Genomic DNA, 19,687 nt, shown 5'->3' with positions numbered 1-19,687 from the left:
CACAGAGGTGTACATGTGTGGGCCTGGAGAAGAGGTGGAAGAGGAAACAACAAGAGGTCAGGGAGGAAAGACCAGATGCAGATTGCAGTCATAATCCCTGATCTGGGCCACTGTTGTGGGAGATGGAATCCTACATGTGGAAAGAGATGCTTAGGGGAGCTGCAAATGTGGGTAGCATAATTGACAAGGTGTTGTTGGCACCTGATCTGCAATGGAGGGACCCCAGACTCCATCTGTAAGCTGTTCACAAGGCTAGTTTGAAAGGCTACTGCTGCAAGTTGAAACCCACAGTGGTGTATTGGGTCCAGTAACTACAATGCTGAGGGTGATGTCAAACCATATGCCAGGCTGCCATAATCAAGACGATATTGTATCAGGGCTTTGTAAAGCTGCAGAAGGCTAGTGCAATCTGCACCCCAGCTAGTGGCACTCAGGTAGCAAAGTGTATTAAGGTGTACCCAGCACTTTTTCTTAAGATGGCAAAGATGGGGAATCCACATCAACTGACAATCAAAGACCAGGTCTAAAAAGCAATTAGTCTCCACCACATTGAATAGTTATTTATTTTATTATTTTATTTATTTATCTCTTGTTCCGGTGATCCACGTTGTGACAGTATCACAGGATATGGAACGTACGTGTCAATTTTACAAGCTTTTGGCCAGAATTTATGGTAATACATAAAACAAAACAAAAACAGTAAACAGTAACTTAGGTCCCACTACAAAAAAAAAAATACATTTTAAATATAGATAGAGATTACAAAACAGTAAACAGTAACTTAGGTCCCACTACAAAAATACATTTTAAAGAGAGATAAAGATTACAAAATAATAAATGTTACAGAGAAATAAATATTGCAAAATATATGTTTACAATAAAAATATTCGGTATTACAAATACAAATTTGGGCATACATTTGCAATTTACAATACAAGAGATGTTAAACACTGTAGTTCAGGAACTCTTCTGATGTATAAAATGATCCTTGCAATAGGAACTGCCTTAAGGTTTTTTTAAACAGGAGATCATCATCTACCAAACACTTAATTCTTGAAGGGAGGGCATTAAAAATCTTACAGCCACTGGAATGGACTCCTTTCTGCACCATACTTAGATTTGGCTGTTCATAGTGGATATCATGTTTCCTTCTAGTATTGTGACTGTGATATGCACTATTCAGCTTAAAGATGGATTTTTCTTTCCTTATGAAGCACATCAATGAGAATATATATTGCACAGTGGATGTAAGTATTTCAAGCTTCTTAAAAAGATTCCTGCATGTGGCTCTAGGATGGACTCCACACATGATCCTTATGGCTCTTTTTTGTACACACAGTACTTTTTTAGCCATTGGTTGATTTCCCCAAAATATAATTCCAAATGTCATAATTGCATGAAAGTAACCACAATACGCTGACTTCATGGTTTCCGTATTTCTATAAGAAGAAACAATGCGCAATGCATATGTTGCTGAACTTAGTCTTTTGCACAGATCCATGATGTGGTTGGACCAATTCAGTTTGCTATCAATATGCAAGCCTAGGTATTTTGAGGAATCTACCCTCGTTATTTCTGCTCACCTACCTTTACAAATATTTCCTCATCTTTGGATGTTTTGTGGAACTGAATGTAGTTTGTTTTACAGTAATTTAAAATAAGACCATTAATGTTGAACCAGTTCACTGTTTCATTTAAAACCTTATTTGCCGTTACCTCAAGCTTATCTTCCTAATTATCAATAAGTAGTGTAGTGTCATTCGCAAAAATGGTGAATCTACAATATTCCGTAGAGAGAGGAAGATCATTTATAAATATAATAAAAAGTAGGGGGCCCAGAACTGAGCCCTGCGGCACTCCACATGTAATGGTACCCCATCCTGAAGATATTGGGACACCATCTTGACTATCTTCTACAACTTTTTGTTTTCTGTTTGACAGATATGAGTCGAGCCATTTCCCTGCTGCACCACTTATACCAAGATGTGCAGCTTTTTGTAAAAGAATTTGGTGATTTACACAGTCAAATGCTTTTGTTAGGTCACAAAATATGCCAATCACTTTCAGTTTTTTGTTGATAGATTCCATGAGTTTGCCAGTAAATGCAAATATTGCATCTTCTGTTGACAAACCTTTCTGAAATCCAAACTGACTTTTGCTGAAGCTATTGTGTTCACTGAGATGCTTAACTATCCTGGCATGCATTAGTTTCTCTAAAACTTTTGAAAAGCTTGTCAGTAGTGATATTGGCCTGTCTTATCCCCCTTCTTATACAGCGGTTTTACAACTGCATACTTAAGCCTCTCAGGAACTATTCCTTGCTTAAGTGACGCATCAAAAATGTGGCAAAGGACTTTACTTACATGGCTGGAGCAGTATATTAACAATTTGTTTGAAATGTTGTTAATTCCAGCAGAGTTTTTACTTTTCAGGGATTTAATAACTCTTTCAATTTCTTGAACAGTGACTGTTTTTACCTTCATGTGTTGCACTAAACCAGGTACTCTAGCTTTCAAAAGATTGATGGCTTGCTTCATGGACCCTTGTAAACCTATTTTTTCTGTTACTGTTAAAAAATTGTAGTTGAATGTGTCTGCAACTGTTTTCGGATCGCTAACAAGATTACCCTCACTTTTGATTTGGATATTTTCACTATAAACTGTATTTTTCCCCGTTTCCTTCTTTACAAATTTCCAGATAGTTTTTACTTTATTGCTCGAGTTGTCAATTTCTGCCTTCAAGCACATGTTCTTTGCTGCCTGAATTGTCTTATTCAGAACTTTATTGTAGATTTTATCGTGTGTAATCCTACTGTTATCATTTGAACTCCTGGCTGCAGCATATAGTTCTCTTCTTGTTTTACAAGAGATTTTGATGCCTTTAGTAATCCAAGGATTGTTTCCAGATTTGAACAGGTTTTCTCTCACTGATTTTTTAGGAAATGCTTCTTCAAAAAGGCTTGTAACTTCATTGATAAATATATTAAATTTTGAATTAACATCAACTGTAGCATATACAGGAGACCAGTCCACAAGCCGTAATTGCTGATTAAAGGTTTCAGTGGTGTGTCTGTTTATAATCCTAAATGTTTTCCAAATGAAATTTTCTTTTCTTTGTACATTCATTTGGTTTAGAGTGAGGAATTGCCCTTCATGATCAGAGAGACCATTTATAATATTTTTCATGGTTAAATTATTGCAAATATCCTTATCTACAAATACATTATCTATTAAAGTACTAGAACTGGCAGTTACTCTAGTTGGAGTGTCCACCACTGGTACTAAATTGTAACAGTACATTAAATGTTCAAAATCTGTCTTGTTTCTATTTTCTGTTAAAAGGTCCACATTGAAGTCATCCATAACAATGATAGATTTAGTTTTCCTACATAGGTGGGCCAGAAGTGATTCAGTTTGTCTTAGAAATACATTTAGATTTCCAGCAGGTGCCCTGTAAGTAGCCAGAACAATAACAGTTGCACTATCTGCTGTTAACTCAATGCCACACACCTCAAAATGTTGTTCATCACAGTATTTGCTTAAATCTAGGGATTTATACACCATATTATTTTTTATAAATATTGCAACACCACCTTTTTCCGTAACAGATCTACAGTAATGAGTAGCTAAACTAAAGTTCGCTATCTGTATCATGTGGATCCCATTCATAACGTGATGTTCTGAGAAACACAGTATATCAGGCTCACTTTTACACTCGTCTTTTAAATTTATTAGCAACTGGTCTATTTTATTCTTGAGGCTACATATACAGGGTGATTCAAAAAGAATACCACAACTTTAAAAATGTGTATTTAATGAAAGAAACATAATATAACCTTCTGTTATACATCATTACAAAGAGTATTTAAAAAGGTTTTTTTTCCACTCAAAAACAAGTTCAGAGATGTTCAATATGGCCCCCTCCAGACACTCGAGCAATATCTACCCGATACTCCAACTCGTTCCACACTCTCTGTAGCATATCAGGCATAACAGTTTGGATAGCTGCTGTTATTTCTCGTTTCAAATCATCAATGGTGGCTGGGAGAGGTGGCCGAAACACCATATCCTTAACATACCCCCATAAGAAAAAATCGCAGGGGATAAGATCAGGGCTTCTTGGAGGCCAGTGATGAAGTGCTCTGTCACGGGCTGCCTGGCGGCCGATCCATCACCTCGGGTAGTTGACGTTCAGGTAGTTACGGACAGATAAGTGCCATTGTGGTGGCGCTCCATCCTGCTGAAATATGAATTGTTGTGCTTCTTGTTCGAGCTGAGGGAACAGCCAATTCTCTAACATCTCCAGCCGTCTCGGCCGTCCAGAACTTTTCCCTTTGCACAAACACCCATTCTCTGTAAACTGTTTATACCAACATTTAATACACCACCTATCAGGAGGTTTAACACCATACTTCGTTCAAAATGCACGCTGAACAACTGTCGTCGATTCACTTCTGCCGTACTCAATAACACAAAAAGCTTTCTGTTGAGCGGTCGCCATCTTAGCATCAACTGACGCTGACGCCTAGTCAACAGCGCCTCAAGCGAACAAATGTACAACTAAATGAAACTTTATAGCTCCCTTAATTCACCGACAGATAGTGCTTAGCTCTGCCTTTTGTCGTTGCAGAGTCTTAAATTCCTAAAGTTGTGGTATTCTTTTTGAATCACCCTGTATTTTGGTGGAATAAAGACAAAGTTTGATTTTTTCTCACCTCTGCATTTGCATGATGTTTGCTAGGAGTGGCTTTTTTCAGTACATTAGTTGATAGTATTGCTTGGGGTGTGAAAAACTCATATTGAACACACGAGAGAGATGCTTCACGCAACTTTGAATCCTAATCTCTCGTGTGACTCACCATAAAAACGCTGAGTTTGTTTTCTGTTGCGTGTAGGACGGGCAATAGTTACCGCTGAATATGTTGTTTTAGCTGTTGGTTCCGCCACTGACGATTCTGCTGCTTTTGAGGATGCTCCTTTTTCTTTTGCTGAGACTGGTCCCATACCGGTACATGGAATTTTTCTGGTTGCAATGATTTCTTTTATCATTTTACGTACAAAGTTTTTTCCTTCATAATTTAGATGCATTCCGTGTTTGGTATGCTGGCATCTGTCCAATTTGCCTATATCAAGGACGCTACATTTTCCAAACAAAGAACACATCTGTTTTATTTTAATGTTAGTTTTACTAATTTCTTTATTTACACACGAGTGATACATTAGATCATATCTGTGTGGTAATGTTGCAACTATCGTATTTTTTTGTTTACTGCGTTCCAGGAAATTCTTTAGTTCAGTGAGACAGTCATTTGCTTCATTTTTCGCAACATCACTTGCACCCGCTATACACACGACATAGTCATTTTTTCCCGACATTTTGTCTTGTAAATCAACACCAATAATGTTTTTTGCTGTTGCTCCTGGCTTCACAAAACCTGTTGCGTCATATTTCGTGTTTTCTTTGAATAGTCTCATCATTTTTCTGCCGTGACTGTCCGTTAAAAATAATACATTACTTTCGTCTTTGCACTGTTGTACGTTTTGATTGATAGTGTCTTTCTCATTACTACGTGCAATAGATGTCCCATTATTATGTACAATAGATGGCATGCTCAATTTCGCACCTTCATTGTTTGCGTTAATGCTGAACTCAGAGCCTGTATCACCATTCTGATTACAAAGTTTGTTCAAAAGTTCATGTTCCCTTACCGATGTTAGGCCTAAATCCGCCTCTTCACTCACAGAAAGAACTTGAAATTTGTTTTTAACAGCCAACTGCTTGGTGTTTTTACTCCCTGGTGATGCTTTCGTATTCACACCTCTGTTTTTATATGGTATATTTGTCCACTCGTTAAAGTTTTTTTGCGGAAGAGAACTGGCCGTTTGTTTGACTAATGACTCACTTATTTCTTTTCGAAGTTCTGACGTCTCACTACTCAATACACTGACGATTTGCTGAAGGCTAGAAATACACTCATTTAACTTAGTAATTTCGTCCTTACAATTCACACACACTGTACTTTTACCGATATTATTTTCGTTTTTCGCAGGAACACTACTCACTTGTACACACAACATCTCCGCTATCTTGTTATCCGTGGTCATTGAGTTAAAGTTCTGGTTGTGGGTGAACAGTATGACATTGACAGTAGAGCATGACATGATCTTGGCAGCCGAAAATCGAAAGCCATGGGTGAGGGCCCGTGCCTGTGACCTTCATAGGCCCATTGCAGTCAACGTTCAGTGAAACCCACACTAGAGGAGCAATACTGGAGGCAAAAATAGTCATGTACAAGGAGGGTGATACTGAGGATCCCACAGCTGTTGCTAGGCCGTTGATGGCTACTAGTAAGAGAGGGACGCTCTGTACAGAGCCCTAAGGGACCCTGTTCTCTTGGATATGGAGCATATTGTGGGAAGCACGAACTCAAACACAGAACATATGGTGTGACAGAAACTTCTAGATGAAAACTGAGAGTGGGCCCCAGGAATGGTAGACTCTAGGTGTGGAATAGCATTGGCGAAAACCATCCTGGGATGGATCCAGTAGACCTTGAGACTCAAGGAGCCAACATAGCTGCCAGATCACCACGTGTTCAAGAAATTTGCAGAGAACATTAGTGAGAATTATTGGGTGATAACTGTTCATCTCTAAGGGGTTGCTTACCTATTTTCAGCAATGGAACAATGATACTTTTACAACATTGTGATGGGAACTTGCCCTCACTCCAAATATAGTTGAAGATGGCAAGGATATGACGCTGACAATCCAGTGATAGATGCTCGAGTATTTGGTTGTGGATACGGTTCGGTTCTGGGGCAGTGACAGGGCAGTGGTCTAAGACACTGATGAATTCCCGCTCTAGGTCACATGTAGTAAAAGATAATTGCTTTTGCCCCACTCACTGTTTTAGAACATGAAAGAAGGTTGATAATTGTCAGATACTGAGGTTTGAGCATAATGCAGAGCAAAATGTTCAGAGATAGCATCTGGGTCAGTGTAGACAGTGCCGTTCAAGGTAATACCAGGTAAACGTGCAAGTATCTGGTATCCACAGAGATGTCTGATCTTAGCCCAAACCAGCGAAGGATAGAAATATGGTCTGATGGTTGAAATGTACTGGTTCCAGCATTCTTACTTCTGTCATTTTATTAGATGGTGGACTCTGGCACAGAGCAGCTTGAAGGCAATGAAGTGCTCTGTCGATGGATGCTGCTTATCACATTGGAGAGCCTGCCTATCATGTCTAATGGCCTCTGCAATTTCTGATGACCACCAAGATACTGTCTTCTGTACGGTTCCACATCACATCAGTATACCATCGCCCTGACATTTTCCTGCAATGAATCACCATCAAAGGCCAAGATGAAGCCACCAGTAGCGACCCTATTGTCTTTTGGCCCCCTATTTACACAACAGACAAAGTGTACACTTTGCTCCAAGTTGACAGACATCATCAGAGAGTAAGAGCAGATCTCTCTGCAAAATGATGTCCTGAGCCATATTAAGACTTTTATGGCAAGTGACAGTCACTGGTACGTCCCCCAGCTTATTACAAATAAGCAGTGCCCATCATGACTGGATAGGGGATGCTGCTTTGATCAGAATTGACCCACTCTTCATGTTGGAGATGGCTGCAACTTCCCCAAACTGGTCCTCTACAGTTTCTGCAAAGAATAAAGGCTTTGTGGCCAAGAAGGGAGTGTCTAAACTAAGTACTGGGGGAGTATTTCTCTACTTACCACTTAGCCCTACATTCTTTCCATAGCACAGCCAGGGAAGGGAACATTTTAGGATCATACCTCTCTGCATTAAAAGAGGACTGTCCTTTCATAGACACTGGTGGGGCATCAAGGCCACCAGCAGAAGATATGAGGCACACCCAGAAAGGAAGTTTCCCTATTTCTTAAAAACAAAGACAACAAAGTTTCATGAAAAACCTTATGGGCAACTGGTACACAAATGTGTGAGCTATTTTTTGACATAGTCACCAAAAGAACTGAGACACTTGTCATATAATGGGATCAACTTTTATATTCCTGTGTTTTATAAGCCTGCTGCCTGTGAATGTGACCCACAGTGAAGCCAATGGTCTCTGGGGCCAAGTGAGAAATTGACATGTCATCGCCAGTGACTATCCTGTCGAGGATCTTGTCACCGTCGTCATGATGCCACCGCAGAAATTCCAGTGCTGCACCAAAGTGTTTCGTTTTGTACACTGGTGTCAGGTTATTCAGCACCCACCTGGCATACAATTTCATGAACAGCAGGTGCTTAGTGACAATTGCATGTAACAAGGATCACAATATCTGCTTAAAATGGCTGCTGAGCTCGATAATTGTGAAGCAGTGGTTCTCCAGGATGCACTGCCGCACCAGCTCAACCAAGTGATTGTTGATAAGGGACAGTCACGCACTGTGCTTTCATCATGGACACGTTGATGACGTTTAGGAAAAAGCATACACCAGCAAAGAAACATCTGTTTGCTCTTGATGTTCTGCCCATATACCTGACCCAACAATGGGGAATATGTGTTTATTTAATGAAAAGTTGTAGTAAATGCTGGAACTGGGAATTCTACTCCCAATCATAAACTAAGTCCAAGGAAGATCTGCACCAAGACAACCATCCGATGAAGAGGCAAAGGGGAAGGGGTAGTGGATGTATAAATTGCAGCACAGAAAGGAATGAATGCCGCAAAGGCTGGGGCCACGTGGTAGCCAACCATGTATTCACAAAGGAGTTCTGAGCTCCCTGCGGGAGGGGGTCTTCCTTTAACACGTATTGTGTTAGAGTATAATGACTTTTCTGGAGACTAGAAATCTACTCTGTAGGAATCAGCATGGGTTTCGAAAAAGACAGTCATGTGAAACCCAGCTCGCGCTATTTGTCCACAAGACTCAGAGGGCCATAGACACAGGTTCACAGGTAGATGCCATGTTTCTTGACTTCCGCAAGGCGTTCGATACAGTTCCCCACAGTCGTTTAATGAACAAAGTAAGAGCATATGGACTATCAGACCAATTGTGTGATTGGATTGAGGAGTTCCTAGATAACAGGACGCAGCATGTCATTCTCAATGGAGAGAAGTCTTCCGCAGTAAGAGTGATTTCAGGTGTGCCGCAGGGGAGTGTCATAGGACCGTTGCTATTCACAATATACATAAATGACCTGGTGGATGACATCGGAAGTTCACTGAGGCTTTTTGCAGATGATGCTGTGGTGTATCGAGAGGTTGTAACAATGGAAAATTGTACTGAAATGCAGGAGGATCTGCAGCGAATTGACTCATGGTGCAGGGAATGGCAATTGAATCTCAATGTAGACAAGTGTAATGTGCTGAGAATACACAGAAAGATAGATCCTTTATCATTTAGCTACAAAATAGCAGGTCAGCAACTGGAAGCAGTTAATACCATAAATTATCTGGGAGTACACATTAGGAGTGATTTAAAATGGAATGGTCATATAATGTTGATCGTCGTTAAAGCAGATGCCAGACTGAGATTCATTGGAAGAATCCTAAGGAAATGCAATCCGAAAACAAAGGAAGTACGTTACAGTACGCTTGTTCACCCACTGCTTGAATACTGCTTAGCAGTGTGGGATCTGTACCAGATAGGGTTGATAGAAGATATAGAGAAGATCCAACGGACAGCAGCGCGCTTCATTACAGGATCATTTAGTAATCGCGAAAGCATTACGGAGATGATAGATAAACTCCAGTGGAAGACTCTGCAGGAGAGACGCTCAGTAGCTTGGTACGGGCTTTTGTCAAAGTTTTGAGAACATACCTTCACCGAAGAGTCAAGCAGTATATTGCTCCCTCCTACGTATATCTCGCGAAGAGAGCATGAGGATAAAATCAGAGAGATTAGAGCCCACACAGAGGCATACCGACAATCCTCCTTTCCACGAACAATACGAGACCGGAATAGAAGGGAGAACCGATAGAGGTACTCAAGGTACCCTCCACCACACACCGTCAGGTGGCTTGCGGAGTATGGATGTAGATGTAGATGATTTTTGAAGACTGTCTTGATGAAATATAATTACACAACAATTTGAAAATTGCCAAGAAGCTAAAATCTAGCATAGTCACTCATATCATAGTGGTTAACTGGACCACTGAATAACTAATACAACAGAAATATAAAAGTTCGCACAGACTTTTTTATGACGCTACAAGGCTAATTTAACCAGGTACAGTTAATAAAAACTTACTAACATCTTTTACTGACACAGTTTCTTACATAAATATGGTGTATCTGCAATATTTTATCAATGCGATCCTCAATTTTCATTTTATTTTTATTATGATGTAAAAATTCTGTGTAGGGCAGTTGTATGAGGTCCATTCAAGTTCTAAGGCCTCCGATTTTTTTTCTCCAGACTGGAAAGAGATAGAAACATGCGCATTGTTTTAAAATGAGGCCGCGTTCATTGTCAATACGTCCCAGAGATGGCAGCACCGTACGGCAAATGGAATTTTACCGCGAGCGGCGAGAATGGGGGCTGTTTTAAACACTTAAAATGGCGACGTTTCCCTTACTTGAACAGCATGCAATCATTCGTTTTCTGAATTTGCGTGGTGTGAAACCAATTGAAATTCATTAACAGTTGAAGGAGACATGTGGTGATGGAGTTATGGATGTGTCGAAAGTGCGTTTGTGGGTGCGACAGTTAAATGAAGGCAGAACATCGTGTGACAATAAACCGACACAACCGCGGGCTCGCGCAAGCCGGTCTGACGACATGATCGAGATAGTGGAGAGAATTGTTTTGGGGGATCGCCGAATGACTGTTGAACAGATCGCCTCCAGAGTTGGCATTTCTGTGGGTTCTGTGCACACAGTCCTGCATGACGACCTGAAAATGCGAAAAGTGTCATCCAGGTGGGTGCCACGAATGCTGACGGACGACCACACGGCTGCCCGTGTGGTATGTTGCCAAACAATGTTGACGCACAACGACAGCATGAATGGGACTTTCTTTTCGTCGGTTGTGACAATGGATGAGACATGGATGCCATTTTTCAATCCAGAAACAAAGCGCCTGTCAGCTCAATGGAAGCACACAGATTCACCGCCACCAAAAAAACCACTCCATCACACTCCTAGCCTTGTGACATGATGCATTTGTTGAAAAATGCCACTGTTATCAGGAAACATGATTCTCATCAAGGAGTGTACATAGTCTGCAACTAGTGTATGATACTGCTTGGCTGTCACAGGGCCTTGCTCAAGCTCCACTGGACCTATGGATGCCTACATGAATGTTCCACAGAGCATAAGGGAGCCGCTGCCAGCTTTTCTCCATCCTGCAGTACAGTTGTCAAGGAGCTGCTCCCCTGGAACATGACTGATTTGTAACCTCCCATTGGCATGATGAAGAAGGTATTGGGATTCATCAGACCATGCAACACTCTGTTGCTGTGCCAACATCCCGTGTCGATGGTCATGTGCAAATTTCAGTCTTAGTTGCTGGTGTCATGGTGTTAAATTGGTACATGCATAGGTCATCGGCTGTGGAAGCCTGTCATTAGGAGTATCCAGTGAACTGTGTGATCAGACACACTTGTACTCTGCCCAGCATTAAACTCTGATGTTAGTTCCACTGCAGTTCACCGCCTATCCTGTTTTACCAGTCTGGCCAGCCTATGATCTCTGATATCTGTAATGAGGGGTGGCCACTCAATTCCACATCTGGACTTGGTTGCACCTTGGTTTTGCCGCATGTTGAAGACATTCACCACAGTACTCCTCGAAAACCTGACAAGTTGTGCAGTTTCCAAAATGCTTTTGCCATGCCTCTGCCCCATCACAATCTGCACTTGGTCAAATTCAGATAGTCTGCGTGTCTTCCTCATTCTACACACGGATAGCACACTCACTGATAGTACACGCAACATGTGTGAGTCTGACTAGCAGCCATTCCTCACTCGGTGATGCTGCTATCACCTGGACAGGTTCATATCAATAGCACATTGGTGTTTTTTTTTTTTTAAAAAAAAAGAAAGAGAGAAAAAAAGAAAAGAAAAAACATTTTAAACTAGCATATTGGAAAGAACCAAGGTTGGTTGGTTGGTCTGCAATATAGAAGGTGTTGCATATACTATATGATGCAAACTGCGGCTGCTGTACTTCTTGTAAACAATTAACTTCAGTTTTTTTCCTTTCTGTCTGTCTGTTGTTGTTGTTGTTGTTGTGGCCTTCAGTCCAAAGACTGGTATGATGCAGCTTTCCACACTACTCTATCCAGTTCAAGTCTCTTCATCCCCGAATAACTACTGCAACTAAATCCTTTTGAAATTGCTTACTGTATTCATTATTTGTGCCACAAATTTCTCTTCTCCCCATTCTATTCAGTACCTCCTCATTAGTTATGCCATCTGCCCATCAAATCTTGAGCATTCTTCTGTAGCACCACATTCTGCCTTTACACCAGCAAAGTCATTTGGTGACATTTACAGCTGCAAGTTTGTTGAATTACAGCTCACTCAAATCTTATGTTGACTATAATGGATCGTTGCACTAGATAACAAATTGTTTTACTTATTGTTTTATATCAACTGTTTTATATCAATCAGTTCTGTTTCTGTAATGTCCTATTTTAGAACAGAAAAAGACTCTTTATATCTGGAATTTGGATATGAAAGAATAATAAAAAACCAATGGGATTTTAACAGATTGTTCTGTTCCTATTATTTCTTACCTGAAATTTTGCTGTGGTAGTTATTACAAGCACTATGCACAAGTACAATGGAATATCGTTCAGTAATGCCCACTTATTTGCAAGAGTATTACAAAGTGACCATGAAAGAGTATGCAGTGCCATACAATAAGAAAGCAGAAGGAAAGAAATAATTTTCTAATTATTACATCATGAAGAAAATGTTTACCTGCTTGAAATGTAAGCTTCATCATTAGTATCTTGAAATGGTGCTGAATTAGGCAGATTGAGGAATATGAGAAAAAATGAGAGGAGATGTATTACAAAGCCCATTATTACAATTGGGTCTCTGCCCCATCGTATTGTTTTATGTCCTAAAATTCCAAACAACAATCCACCTGCAAAAAGGTAACAACAGCAGTAAATTAAGGTCATGGCATGCATTACTAGTGAAAGCATATACAACAGTATTGAGCAACAATGTATTAAATTTATAGTCTTTGAAAATGCTTTGGTTTCTGTCAGTCCCGTGTTACTGTATATTATTTTATTAATATTACTAACAATTCTCTTGCAGAACAATGATGACCATTTTCTGAATTCTGGAGTCTTATTCTTCAAAGTATAGCCTATAAACTGAATTTTGTTATTAAAAATATTTAAGCATATGAAATAATTTAAAATTATATGATGCTATTATCTCATTAATACATCAAGCAAAATAAGTAGATTTCAAAATCTTTCACTGAACAGAAATTCTTTTCACAACATTCATGTGAGTGAATTCATTCCACACCCTACACTTCTGTTTAATGCATAACAGGACATACACAACATTTGCCCCATTGAAACAGCCATCAATATATGAAATGAGTTGTCACATCAATTTGAGAAGTAAACTTTTTGCATCTGCCAACTAAATAAATAGCTGCATTTGTTTACAAACGAACTGTCCCATTGGTGCCTGGAACTTCTTACGAGTACTCAAAACTACATTGTCCAATTAGTTTTTAAGTATACAGTAGTAAGTATTTTCTCTTAAGCATAGTTGACTGACTGGGCCACAAATGTTGTAAATTATACCTTAACTGGAATAACAAAGTAGCTCACAAGAACTATTTACAGAACAGCTACCATGGCAACAATCACCCACAGAATGAGCTAGGCCATGCACACTGTTCTCTTCATCAGTGTTACATGGTTACTAGTACATAGTGAACAATTGCAACAGGTAATGTAACTGTTATAATTAATTTTTTGTTCGCTTTGTCTTTGTGTGCAGCACAGATGCTTCTTGCAAGAGAATGCTAAAGCTGACAGTGAAAGTGGACAGGAAAGCAGTAGGGCTAGCATGGCCCTGCAAAGAGAATTCAGTAAAAAAAAAAAAGAGTGAATGTATCCACTACCTGCCTAGCTGTTGCTCTGGCAGTCATATTATGTGCAATGATAAGAACAAATGGACAACATTGCTTCCTGCCTTGTTCACCTGGACTGAAGTGACAGTCATTTTCTGATCCAAATAAATCTTATAGTTCATGATACCATCTGGTGTTCCTTCCATTCCACCTGTAATATTCATCCACTGTGTTTTCAGTCTTCCCATTCGCCAACCTTGTTGCTTTCATCCTTTATGAGCACCCTAACCACTTAGTTCTAAATTTTATGAGTTGTTCTATTAGTTTTCTTAATTTGTCCAGTTTTGTTTTATGTACTGCAGAACTCAAGAGCTACATCTCTGACACCTGTAGTTGTAATGGGTTGCTCTTTATAGCCTTTCTTAGCCTTGGTTTGATGTAGATGTTGTTCATAACTGATTTTCATTTTCTTGGCATTTTGGGATCCCACAAAAGCAGACTAACATGTTGATGGAAATATGAGATCTTCTGAACACTATTTATAACTTCCTTCATGGCCAGACTGTCTTGAGCTATTACACTACCAAGGTAGGTAGGATTTTCCATCTTTCCCGGGGAGCAATAACCTAACTTGATGTTTGCTGGTTACGCCTTACTATTCACTGCTGATACTACTGTTTGGCTTCACTTACTTTTAGACTGTATTTCTGAAATTTATTGATCCATTTGTCCAGCCTCAACTATATTTCCAGCACTTTTTCTTCCTGGGTCACAAAATCATACACAAAATCCAGAGCATTTAATTATGCATTGGATTTCTTGATGTTCATTATGTCATTCATGATAAGAGAAATGGCAATGGGGCATTACCTTTCTGAGTGTCACTTAGTCTGAAACTGGGGTGAATGACTTTTGCCAAATTGCAATCGCTAGTACTGTGCTCATAAACATTTAATCTTCCCCACTAAACTTGTAAGCACCTTTTATTTGTTTTTCACAGTATAATGTACTTTCTCAATATCAAGGACCAAAAGAAGCCAATAATTCACTTTTCTCTTGGTATTTCTCCATTAACATAAGGACACTGGATATCATATCTGCTATTGACTTTTTGTGGCCCATATCCATAGTGTTACTCTTCTAACTGTGGATCCAATATTGTTTTTAATATCTGCTCCAGGAGCTTCTCAAGAATCTTCGGACTATGTGAAAGAAGTGCAGTTCCTCTAAAGGTAGAAAACTTTTGATGATTACCTTTCCTGAACAGAGATGTAACAACACCTTTGCTCCAACCTTTCAGCATTGTGTTGTCCTTCCATGCTGCACTGAGTATTCTATACAGCCACTGTATACCTTGGGCCACTTCTGCTTTAGTCTTTTTCACATTGATTCCTGGTGATTTCCTATTCAGTATAATCTTAAGTGCTGCTTCAGTCCATGCCCAGATGATTGCAGGTTTTCTATAATTGGCTGCTATCTGTCTAGATGATCAAAATAGTTCTTTATGACCTCCCCAACCTCTTGCCCCATCCTGACTAGATTTCGATTGACATCCTCCATCCCCTGTATGCTAACCAAAGACTTTAGTTCATTATTCACTACTCTGAACAGCAATCCTATATTATTTTCGCTGTCTTCCTCCAGCTTTTGGGTATATTTCATGAATACTACACAGTTGTGCTACTTAAAGTCAGTGGTCACTAGGTATCGCCTTGACGTCAGTCACAAGTCTACTGCTTCATCAGCAATGATGTTATCAGTGATAGATTGGAATGGTCCTACCCTTAAACTGAGTGTTTTGCACAACTAAACCACTCCTCATTGAGGAGCATAGGAGATGATGATCTGCATTTCTTTGAGCGTAGCTATGTGGTCCAACACTTTTTCAAATGCAGTTCTACCTGACTTAAGCTGCACATTTAGGTCTCTCCCCCTCCCCCTCCAATCAGAGGCTGTCTCTTCAGGGTCTACCTGGAAACATATCTTTGGTGTATCCACACTTGGCTGCATTTAAGTGCATCAAAATTAACTTCTCCTACACCATATGAATTGTTGCCTTCTCAATCCTCTTGTTGGCATACTGAATATCTGTTGGCCTTTGTAATTCCTCCACTAATATCAGGACAACACCATTTCTCATCTCTTTCTTGTTCCTATGTCAGTTAAATGGTTAGATCTTTCTCAGCTATCTCTTTTTCTGTTTATTTTCACTAAATCTGAGGACTGGTATCTTTCTATTCTTCTCTAAGCCCACCGATTTTCACTTTTCTCAGTTAATGTTGTTATATTTATTCTCTCTATTTGTGTCTGTAGTCTTCTTTGAAGTTTTTGCACCAATTCAAGTCCTGGATTATCACAAAGCTGTGTGCCATCTTGCTTGGATTATGTCTGTGGGTACTACTTAGTCCAAGAATTGGATATTCCAAGGTCCATTTCCATTTGGAAGCAATCAATTCAATCCTCTCTCTCTATCTGGCTTCTTAGGCCTAAGACTACAGTGGGTTTTCTGTCACAGTTGGTCTGCTTTAGCCTTTAACAGTCCTCTGTACCATGTGGATGGCAGCAGGTTTTTAATTGAAAATGTGTCATTTACAAAACCTTCAACAGTTCTCCTAAAGGAGAATTCCTCTATCTGAAGCAGTTGATCCTCCCTTAGTTCAAACAGTAAGGTAATGGCTGCCTCACCTTCAGCCAGACAGTCGCAGGCGCTAAAGCCTAATGTCACGTACAATAGCAGGATGATTCTGACCTGATATATCTTAGTAATTATGTATAACTATTTGATTTTTGTGTGTGAAACTATAAAATTTAATGGTTTACATTTAGCAGAGAAAAACTTGAAACAAACATATTATACACATTGCAGCAGAATTTTATTTGCATGTTTGTTATCTACATCTACAACAGTTGGTTGGGCAAAAAATCAAACAATCAACTAATAGTGGTGATATACTTGCAAATAAAATTTTGGATGATAATATGCTGTGAACAGGTTAATCAGTCTCACCTGTGACTTCACCAACACCAATAAATATTCCAGACAACCCCACAAGCTGCTTTGCATTTGGCCCAATCTGAAGAGTGAATCCTACACTTGGCCCATATACTCCACTGAAGAACGAAAGTTCAATTCCTGTATAAATAAAAAATATATACAATTTTTTTGCACTAGTGCAAGGCTTAGACAACTATAACTTCTCAGCTGTGAAATGAAAATTAAGGCAAAGCAACTAGGACTTTTGATACTATAATACACAGACTGAATCACGAAGAGATGCAAATATTTTAATATGTTATTCTACAAGTAAAACTAAAGAAAAAAGTTCATATAAACAAAGGTCCGCAAATGATTGGTTACGGAGTTACGCGTAATGAAAGATTTTGCCAGAAATTTAGCAGCTTTGCTACTATGAAGCCATCACAAAACTGTAGAAGATTAAAGTAAAGAATGACTTCCATTTATTTTGTTGTTATTGATCTGGTGAATCTAATAAAACATGTCCCAGACGTGTATTTGCAGTAGTTTTCCAGAACATCCACAGAAGCAAAAATATAATTTCGTAAAATTTTTAATTTATTAACTACTTTATTAACTTCCACACAATTGCACACAAAGTTTTCAACAGAAGTTGTAGAGAATTTAATTTTGGAAAAATGATGGTAATAGCATTAACTGAAACTGTATGAATGTGGAAAATAATCTAATTTTATTGATACCATAGCACACATGAATTCATGTTAAACCAGAAAAAACAAAGCTCAGTGTTAAGGAAGTTGTACAGTGTACATACAACTTCACAATACATGTTCAAAAATGTCTCCACCGAGTTCAATGCATTTAGCTGCACATGTATGAACAAATTTTGTTGCTCGTTCCCATTTCACAGGGTTGTTCTTAATTTCATATTTGCTTCTCTTGATGTTCTGGATAGCTACTGCATATACATGCCTGGGAAATGTTTTATTAGATTCACCAGACTGATAACAACAAAATAAATGGAAATCATGATTTACTTTAACCTTGCACAGTTTTGCCATGACTTCATATTAGCGAAGTTGCTAAATATCAGGCAAAATCTTTTATTAGCCGTAAATCCGTAACCAAACATTTGTGGACCTATGTTTATATGAACTTTTTTCTTTAGTTTTACTTGTAGAATAACATATATTTGCATATCGTCTTGAATCACCCTGTTTACTTTAATTTTTGTACTAGTAATAGCAGTGTCCCACGAAAAACTGGTATTGCAGTTAATATATAAGTATAATAAATGATTACAGATCACTAATCTCATAAAATGGGAGCTCTATCTTCAACACCCCCTTCTGTTCAGTGAGTATTGGTCTGTCAACATTTTCCAGCCTTGATTTTTCCATCACGATATTTTAGTTAATTAATTAATCAAACAGAAATTTTATAGATCAGAACTGTAAAAAGAATAAAATGTTCTCGGTTTTCAAGCCATGTCAGTTCGAATAAAATCCTTGAGCTTTCAATGACCATCTCCACCATCGTCATCAGGAGTTCACTGACTGCTGGGTCTGCTACGGTTTCTCGCTTATATAGGCATGACGACTTCATCAGCAGCCAATCAGATAGACCCAATGTGGTGCACGTGCGTAAGTCGACCCGGACAGCTAGTGGAGTTATCACTCGTGGCAGCACTGGTGACATCAGGTGGCGCCTGCCCCTGGCGCACGCATCAGATTTGGTCTATCTGATTGGGTGCTAATGATGTCATCATGGTTATGTAAGTGAGAAACCGCAGCAGCCCCAGCAGTCAGTGAACTCCTGACGAGGATGGCAGAGAAGGTCATTGAAAGCTCGAGGATTTTTATTTGAATTGACGCGGCTTGAAAACTGAGAACGTTTTATTCATGTATGCCATCGCAAAAGACTACGAGGACACAGAACTGTAAAAACATTAATGGTTTGCAACATATATGTTGTGGAAATGATACTGGGAAATTGTATGTGGTTGCATGTTAGTCCTTTACTGCTTCTGTGCCAAAGTCAGTTTATGTGAAAAACATCACTCATGTGCAACACTTTCAGTCTTTCAACATGTTGCCCAGTAAAATTCTAACACAGACAAGCAGAAAGATTCAGTCTTGCCACATTTAAAAAAATATTTCATCATTCTACTACATTTTACAGATAAAGATATAAAATTTGCAAGTGTTATTATTTTAAAATATTGTGTAAGAAACTTACTGATACACTCATACAATTACCTCTTCGCCGTGTCATTGTCATTAATCCATACAAAGTTATTGCTAATTTTACATCATAAATTTGAATGAGGTCATGTCAAGGTAAAAAGCAAGGCTGTCATCACAATGAACATTAGTTTGGATGTCTTAGTGCTTTCTGCTGTGAGTAGTTCAAATCGTTGTACAATATCCTCATCTTAAGTGCCTTATACAGCCATCTACTAAGGAAGTTACAGCATTCATTCATCTACATCTACATGGATACTCTGCAAATCACACTTAAGTGCCTGGCAGAGGGTTCACTGAACCACCTTCACAATATTTCTCTATTATTCCAATCTCTAACAGCACGCGGAAAAAACAAATACCCATATTTTTCTGTGTGAGCTCTGATTTCCCTTATTTTATTATGATGACTGTTCCTCCTTACTTAGATTGGCATCAAC

General features: G+C 39.1%; 1 protein-coding gene across 1 annotated transcript in view; it reads right to left on the bottom strand.

Moving 5' to 3' along the window:
* The window catches only part of LOC126092497 (UNC93-like protein MFSD11), a 246,955-nt gene that overhangs the window by 15,440 nt on the left and 211,828 nt on the right, over nucleotides 1-19,687 (bottom strand). Inside the window, exons 5-6 of the mRNA XM_049908119.1 lie at nucleotides 17,035-17,160; nucleotides 12,902-13,070 (exon numbers count right to left, since the gene is read on the bottom strand). Coding sequence (XP_049764076.1) covers nucleotides 12,902-13,070; nucleotides 17,035-17,160 — 295 coding nt within the window. The remainder of the gene's footprint in view (nucleotides 1-12,901; nucleotides 13,071-17,034; nucleotides 17,161-19,687) is intronic.

This window comes from Schistocerca cancellata, chromosome 7 (assembly GCF_023864275.1).
Source record: "Schistocerca cancellata isolate TAMUIC-IGC-003103 chromosome 7, iqSchCanc2.1, whole genome shotgun sequence".
Classification (NCBI taxonomy): Eukaryota; Metazoa; Arthropoda; class Insecta; order Orthoptera; family Acrididae; genus Schistocerca; species Schistocerca cancellata.
The sequence above is the reverse complement of the archived record's forward strand: the minus strand, read 5'-3'. Positions and strand labels throughout refer to the sequence as shown.